At 32.3% G+C, this 9,008-nt stretch overlaps 1 protein-coding gene across 2 annotated transcripts; it reads left to right on the top strand.

Annotated features, from left to right (window-relative positions):
• Positions 1–414: 414 nt before the first annotated feature.
• Positions 415–8,461, top strand: LOC139511714 (uncharacterized). Of its 2 annotated transcripts, none has more exons than XM_071298745.1 (3): positions 415–1,123; positions 5,078–5,209; positions 7,289–8,461. In XM_071298745.1, the coding sequence occupies exons 1-3, from the start codon at positions 889–891 to the stop codon at positions 8,215–8,217; spliced, it is 1,296 nt and encodes a 431-aa protein (XP_071154846.1). In that variant the 5' UTR covers positions 415–888; the 3' UTR covers positions 8,218–8,461. The 2 variants fall into 2 exon arrangements, with proteins under 2 accessions (XP_071154846.1, XP_071154848.1); XM_071298747.1 differs by having other exon boundaries at positions 492–1,123; positions 7,292–8,461.
• Positions 8,462–9,008: the final 547 nt, after the last annotated feature.

Here is a 9,008-nt window from a genome sequence, read left to right as displayed (position 1 = left end):
TTCTTTTAATTATGCAGACATAAAGTATCATAATCCTGCTTAAAATTGAAATAGCTACAGGGTATCGCATAACGTTTTACATTTCATATGATACATGTACATGTAATAGGTTGAAATTTGATAAATATTATTTTTCTTCTTCTTCTCCGTAATAATTATTATTGAATAAAAACTTGCGATAAATGCAAACTATCGAAAATGCATGTTGTGGACAAGTTAAGCATTACACAAATTCAACACAGTATATTTTTATAGACAATTGTGTATTTTCGCACACTGACATTATACGTTGTACCTAAAAAGAAATTTATATGTCTTTCTCTCAGCGACATGAGGTTTGTACTTAAACTCTTATTGTATATGCAATATACACCTTTCAAGTACCGCTGTAACATTTAAATATCCAGATTAGGCGTAATAAAAACCATGATGAATTTGTTTGGACGAACTTTAACTTAAATGTTTATATGTGTTCGAGTGCCTATTATGTATGAAGATACTGGAATTAAACTTTCAAATGATCATTTCTTTTGTTAAGTAAGACTTAAAGATCAAAAGTGATTCAGATTTTCAAATGATTGATACATGTAATTAGCATATTAGTTATTAACGTTTAAGATACGCCATAGGTGTGAAACGGGCTTTGTGTGCTTTATCTTCCATTTGAGATAAAAACTGGATAAAAACAAAGACAATTGAAAAATAACATAAATGCTGCGCATTTTGAAAAATACAATACACTGGACTTATAATGTTTATATCATATGGGAATTATTTCATTCAGAGCAAGTCCTTGTAACTGCGAATTTTCATTCGTAATAAGTAAGCATTTCTTTTTCTGTCTTTTTTTTTTTCAATGAAAAAAAATAGAGACAACTTTTATGAGATATGGAACAAAATGTACTGCTGGATAACGCTACCTCCGAATTGCATAGTATAAAAGGAATGGCACAGAAGAATGTTGCAGAAAAAGTTTTACATCAAAAACTTCAAAAGCAGATTGATAAACAAAAGAAAGCATTTGTAAAGCAGCACTCAAAGGATGAAAACGAACTTAAATTGATTTTACAGAGATTACAACTTGAGCAACAATTAATTGAAACTGATGTCAATGATTTATCAGGTATGGATAAACCCTTTCAGTTATTGAAATTTATAAGATATGAACACCCTTTCAGTTTAATTAGTTTGATGTTCTTAAACGGTCTATTATAGTAATGGAAAGAATGAACACATGGGTAAACTTTCTTTAGTATTGCCAAATACTTAATTTGGCTGTGCCTGTCCAGTCAAGAGCCTATAGTCCTAAATAATTGCCATCTTGGCCTGAATGTTTTTTACAACATAACTGACGAGTTTGTTTTCATTATTACTACAATGAATACTTGGAGTACCTAACAATAAAAATGTCGCATGGTTGCATGTAACACGGGAGTCCAAATAAAGTAGATGTAAACAACTATAGGTCATCTTAATGTCTTCAACAATGAGAAGAACCATACTGTATACTAGTATCTGGCTATAGAAGGCCCCGGAATAAAAAATATGAAACAATTCACAAAGATAGATACAAACGACAGTCGTGGATCATATTAAGATCGATATAAAGCAGAAACATATCCAAGAAAATCACAGATCAGACGTGGCATGGTTATTTCTACTTGGTAGAGTATTCATATTCGTCCAGACTTTTTGTGATGTTACACTATTCGGTTTAGGATGAAGGTGGGTACCTATTTAAGCATTTAAACCCGTTGCATTTGTTTTCACCTGTTCTAAGTCAGGAACCTGATTTTCAGTAGTTGTCGTTTGTTGATGTGGTTCATAAATGTTTCTCGTTTTTTATCTAGATAAGATCGTTGGTTTTCCCGTTTGAATAGTTTATTCTAGTCATTTTTGGGGTTCTTTATAGCATGCTGTTCGATGTGAGCCAAGGCTCCGTGGTGAACGCCGTACTATGACCTAATATAATGGTTTTTCGTTTACAAATTGTGACTTGGATGGAGAGTTGTATCATTGGCACTCATACCACATCTTCTTATATCTATCAAATATCAATCGGTACACATCCAACGTATTCATGTTCAGATGTTACGAATAGTCTTAAAAAACAGACCTTATATAATGCCTTAATATATGCATATACTAGTATCGACATAATGCTGGAATATAAATTTTAATAACTGGATAACAATAAAGTTAAAGCCTTTTGTAATAATATAAGGGCTTTAAAATAAAACTGCGCGCACGATTATCACTTTTACAAACCTCTAAATTACATAAAGAAGCATTCAACTCTTATAATTCCATTTAATGCCAAAAATTAAAAGACATTTCATGTTCTGATTTCCTATGCATTGTTGTGTTGTTATCACGATAGGCAGTAAAACTGTAAGGAATGTTGAATTTTATTAGGAAATAAAATTCAATTTTGGAATGTCCATCGATTATTGTCGGCCAATCAAAAGTAAGGAGTTTTAAGAAACATTCATGTATAATATATGTAATGTTATTATTTTAATATACTTTGCAAATGTGTCACTCTGAAGGTATTTTCGATGCACAACTAAATAGTGTCAAGGCACAACTACTCTTAATCAAACAAGACTTCCTACATTTTGTAGACGTTAATTATTATTTCTTAAATATCATATAAACACATATTGTTGTGATGATAATCCGACTCAAATAACTCCCATGTTAATTCATAAATCCTCAAACACAGACGTCAATAAAGAAGCATTAAAATCTAAATGTTCCTTTTATTTCTTATAATCGGTAATGATTGATGAAATTGAGTGTGTTGAAACTAGCACCGTTATTTTTGTATAGATGAGTATGTGTTATAACTAAAATACGTGTTAGCTACATGTATAAGTCTTAGATATCATTGTCATGCAGAATTATAGTTTTTAATAATTTAGGAAGGCGATCTTTCAACGATTTAATCATATGTAACTGAAAAAGCATGAAATAGGGTAGCCAATATCATTTGACGACTTGAGTTTGTGTGACATTATACCTTAGTGTTCTTTGTGTCCAAAAAATATTGTGTGTATAAACTAGCCCTTTGTGTATATAAACTACATGTAGCCCTTACAGAATGATTTTTCACCATTTCGTGAAATGCAATGCATGAACAAATATGATAATGGATAGATAGGCCCGAAAAGCAACAGCAACCCATACAAAGAACAGAAAACAGCCGGAGGCCGCCGAATGTCTTCTACACAGCGAGAAAATCACGCACCTGGAGGCGGGCTTCAGCTTGAAAACTGTAGGCCCCCTCGACTAGACCCTCATTAACTGGATGACATAAATCTATGTAATATCTAGTTTCGTTTATTAGGTTATTATGATAGTGATAATAGGGTCCACATGAAAGATCAATGAAAAGGATATCGATTCTATTGTTCCCACATTATAAGATTAATTTATATTGTGTTCTTGAACTAACAATGTGACCTTGAAAAGCACTTTTCATCGCTTAATATCAGATAAGATGAAAATGTGTATTTCACACTTGATTGACAAGAAATTACAACGGTAATTTAAAAGTGATAAAATGAATTATAATAACTTAACGAAATCGATAGTGTTATGATAAATTTCGTACCTGATCACACTAGTAAATTTTGATGAAATGTTACATATAAAACACAAACATGTGGTTAACGTGTATCATCATCATAGTCCATTTCAGTTATGCGCATATTTTTTTGTTGAATTTACAGTTTCTTTTTTTACACAATCAACATAATTATATTAATTGAACTTTGAATATTGTTTCCAACTTTACTGATCTAATATTTTCTTCAGGTTTTATTATCATTACATGTACTAGCTAACCGTACATTTTTATTTATGTCCTTTTTGGTTACACGTTCTTGGTTGAAATATTACTTTGGCGTTGAGAATTTTGACTTCAAAATGATTCAAATCTACAAAAAATTTTCGACCTCGACATCATATATATTTTCATCCAAGGGATATGAAAGAAAAGGAAAACGGATGATCTTGTACTTTTAGTATTTGAAAAAAGGAGGGCGAAAGATACCATTGGGACATTTAAAACGCAACGTCAAAAACAACCAACAACACAAATCTCAGAAAGTCCACTCAAATTACAATGAAAACGACTGAGCAACACGTACCCAATAAATAACCAGGCACGATAAACTTTTATCATATATAAATATCAGTTTGAAGAAAATTAAGTATCATACAACTGAACTGAGATTAAAAAAAGAAGAAAAAAAGGGGGGCATTGGACAAGCTTGTTAACTTATATGACGTCTCTGCTGAAGTTGACTTTATTTAACATGCTCTCAGTATATGTGAACATTCTGTAATACGAAATTGTTATTTGCAGAAATTGTATCAAAATGAGAAGATGTTGTACGATCAGTAGTTACGACTGTTAAAAGTCAACTGGAACATCTATTTAATAGTTTTCCCCTTTTTTTATCACAGGATTACTTGTACGATTGTGGTGACATTTACATTTACAGTTTACATAGACTTGGGGCGATTAGAGGTTGAACAAAGTATGGGAAAATAATGCTTCCGCAGCGCATTTCACTATTTACCTTCACCAGACACGCCCAAAGTCAACTATGATTATATAACCAAAAGGCATATCTTATGCTTGATTATTTTTATGTTCTTCAACGGTTTAGACTCTTACAAAATGTATACATCATTGGCTTTCAAATATTCATCATTGAGCGTTCCCGGTGAAGTTCAATTCCTTAGCCCTTCACCACATGAACATTATAACATTTTGTTTCAATTTTTGTTAAAGCAATTGCCTATCGTTAAAAACTGCCTAACGTTGATTTTTCTCTCTCTCGTTGAAACATTTCTCTCATCTCCGTTTATAAATTAATATTAACAAAGATACATTAAATTTGTATACAAGTACAATCATATAAAACATTAAAGAAGATTTGTATGATTATCAATTATGAGTCAACTAATCACAAGAGACCAATGATACAGAAACCGTACGTGTACAAACATTTTTATTATAAGCATGTTAATATTTGAAGTCTAAGGTATTTTTTGTGTCTTGTAGATGAAGATGCGAAAGATGAAAAATCGTCAGAATCGAGCAATGAAGACGACTTCATATCAAATCCGTACCCTGTCATGATAATGCCAAAGTTCAGCCAGTTACCGGTCAAACAAGATAAACACAAAATAACAGGTATTGCTATAATTGTTTGACTGTCATGGTTTATTGTTGTAAAATAATAGAAACATTCGTCGTATCTTATTCGAATTTAAATAATAATAACAAAGTATTTACATGATGTTAAGCTGTAATTTCGAAAACAATTCTTTGAAATGTACATTACTATACTTTTGGGTTTTGTGTTAATATCACTGGTTTTTGAAAGTATAATGTCGTTCTTCCCTCATGGTAAGTGGTGCCTACTTGCTTCAACAACAACAAAAAACAATCGTTGAAAGTTATTATGAAAATGTTTAATTAATTTTAAATATCTATACAGTTCTGAACTGCATTGATACAAATTTTGGTTAAAAGTATTTTTTTAAGTAAAGTGACCTTTTTCAGTTTAAATTTAAATTAACCATTACAACATGACATTTAAAGAAATTGTTGCTGTCGACCAATAATCTCATCAAAAGTGAAACAATACAATCTGATTTAAATACAGTTAACGTGTCCGCGTTTTGTTTAAAAGGAATCTAACAACAATCCGTCCTACTTTTTGTTCTGATTAATTTTTATATCAACCCATATTTCTGCTACCAAATTTTGGAGGTTTGTATCGATCATAACGACAAAACCTATAAAGGCAAAACAAAAATGTATGCGTGTTTACTGTATCCTTACCTACCCTAATTTTCATCCCCTACCCTAAAGTTTGTTTGACCATTTTTAATTTAGCACTGTAAAAGTCACAATGTTACTCCCATAGACTCAATGTAACAGTAAACACACATGCTTGGCCAAAGGATCACGAAAGGCCATCGAAATAGAAACTAGAATGCAATCTTTTCGGATTCTGTTCAGCGAAACGTTGACACAGGATCTGGTGTTTAATCAGATTTGAAACAATATTACTAAGCAGTAAAAGTACCTGGTATCAAGTTTGACAACTCACTCCTCTTCTCTAAAATATCATGTTATTGTTTATCACAAGCTTATCATGATTATAAACCCGAGAACACGATTTTAATTACTATCTCTTCTATACACAAATACTACCATGGTTGCGTTCAATATCATAGCGGCTACGTAGTGCTACGTAGATTTTTGTCTACTGAACATGAAGCTAGCCTAGTTGCTATCAATATCTATGTAGCAGCTAGGCTAGCTATACGTTCAATAGTCATAAATCTACGTAGCCCTTTGTAGCCGCTACGATATTGAACGCAGCCCAGGTATCTTTTTCTCAACAAATTTATGATTTATTCCACAACTGCATACATGTTTTATTATAGCTCATTTAACAATATTACATACAATTTACAAAAATGTACGTAGACTTTTATTTATCAATTTGACAAGTCATATAATATTGTTATATGAGTTTTAATACATGTATGAAGTTGGGGAATAATATCATTAGATAGAAAGTACAAAGGCACTGGTAAGATCTAACGAATTCCTAAAAATATATCCTTCTCAATTACGTTTTGTAATATTCAAATGAAGCGCTTTCACCAGAACTTCTCAAACCCATAACATGAGAAAATCAAGGATATATAATCAATGTGTGAGGAGCTATATACCCAACGGACATAAAAAGAATAGCCAATCCATCTATCTTAAAAGTAAACGTTTCCTAAGGGAGTTGGAACCTAAGTTTTAGAATAAATTTAAAATGTATCTACGGATTATGTAAAGCCGTATCTTACATGTAGCCTTTAGTAATCCTGCCAGTGCTAACGCACTGACTACTGAGCTAATGGCACCATCGGGAAATATTCGGAAATTCGGGCCGATACATTGAGAAATATTTAAATTTGAAAAAACTTGAAACATTTATAAGCGTGGTTGTTACTTTGTCAAACTCAATCGTTGAATTGTCTGGTCTTATAAACATGGCTTTCCAGTGTTTTGAATTTGTGTTTCAAATTTGATTTGAATTTGGTTGACAGTGAAGCTTAGATCTTTATTTGAGTCACAAAAAGGAAAAGAATAAGTACTAAGCTCAGACGCCAAATTTCACCTTACACCGAATTTATAAACTTGTCATCGTTATTTTCATAAATGTTTTGAAATTAATGAAATAATCCTTTTGATTTTTATTAGTAGGTTCAAAACAGTGCTTCAAAATGTCGAGGAGGAAATCTTTAGAATACGAAGATGTTGATAAAATAAAGTCATCTACATCCGGTATACGAACAACACTGCTTGCGGCATCATTCATATCTAAACTGCGTTCTTCTCAGTACAAGAGACAAAATGATGGCGGAGACGATAACTATTGTGACCAATGGGAATCAACTTCATCGATCCGTCGACCCCGAAAAACAATCGCAGAACAAAATCAGCATAAGCTATTGCAACGAGCGAAAAGTGAAATTCTCTGCCGACCTGGTTCTGGTCATTCATTATCTGTATCTTCAATGACGTCACCGAGACGAGTTGATTCTTCGAGACATGGTCCGCTATCGTGTAAAAAGGACGTAACAAATTTCGGCAATCTGCAGTACGAGGGTACAGTTGAAGATGACAACATATCACCGCGTGCTATTGGACGACATAAAAATAGAAGAGGTGGGTCATTGAAAGAAAGAAAAACAGTAAAGACAGATATGGATTCTTCCAAAATGAGACGGAGTAATTCGTCAAAAGAAAAGAGGAAAACTGTTCGTCAAGAGACAGGTGAAGAAAAATGCAAAGAAAAGACTATATTAGATCCAGAGAAACTCTTATCACCGAATCCACCGAAGGTTAAAGAACCACTATTAGAAAAAATAGTTTTAGAAGATGAAAGAAAAACAATACTGAAAATTAAACATAACAGACACGGATCTTTGAAAGAAAGGGGAGAATTAAAAGCAACAAAGTGTGGCGGAACAAGGAACATTTCTAATGTCCGAGTAGCATCCGAAACCTTTCATAGCACGAAGAAGAAATTTAGGAAGCAGAAATCACTTTCTACAGATTCTTCACCAATACACTCAACAGAGACCAGTCCAACATCAAAAGAAAACGAAAAACAGTTCAGGTTCTGACTATTTGTGTATGACTTTTATAATGTTCTTATATATTTTAATTTCTTTATATCTTAAAGATATAAGCATGTTCTTTTTTTTTTGTAAATCATGAATAGTTGACACATGTTTTAAGCCATTTGTAAAACACTTAGCCCGATAACGATGTCAAATTTTTATTTGCAAGGTTAATGCGACCTAAGCAACTTATGAGACATTTATTGCATTCAATTAAGAAGTCACTGTATGTCCAATAAATATATAATATGTGATAATTGTTTTATATAACTTTTTGAAACACACCTTGCTGTGTTTACCATAGTCCTGAATGTTGATTTCGTTGAAACGCATGAAGAATAAATTTCACGAATTTGTTATTTACCCGAGAAAGTGCATCTTAATATATTTTTAATTCTTTTGTAATGAAACTTAAAATGAATAAAATCGTCTCTTGGTAGTAGGGGACTCACCACGTTTCACAGCCAGGTCAAACCACATATTTTAATATATATATATATATATGCTTCTTAACTCGGATTTAGTATTTAGGAGTAAGAGTCTCGTTGACTCTGAGTCAAATAATGCGTCAGGGAATGGTGTCATGTCTTCCTGTGTACTGTTTATGTTGCACAAGCATACAAATCTGGCACATTGAATACGTCCAGCATATATTCACAAAACTTTATTACGTTTTGTTCAGAAAATATATGTAATATTTACCACTGGGTGTTTAACATCAATATATAAAAAAAATCGACTTCTCCTTCAAGAAGAGTAAAGAAATACCCTCAAGAGAGACGGTTCGTGTTCGC

This window comes from Mytilus edulis, chromosome 2 (assembly GCF_963676685.1).
Source record: "Mytilus edulis chromosome 2, xbMytEdul2.2, whole genome shotgun sequence".
Classification (NCBI taxonomy): Eukaryota; Metazoa; Mollusca; class Bivalvia; order Mytilida; family Mytilidae; genus Mytilus; species Mytilus edulis.
The sequence above is the reverse complement of the archived record's forward strand: the minus strand, read 5'-3'. Positions and strand labels throughout refer to the sequence as shown.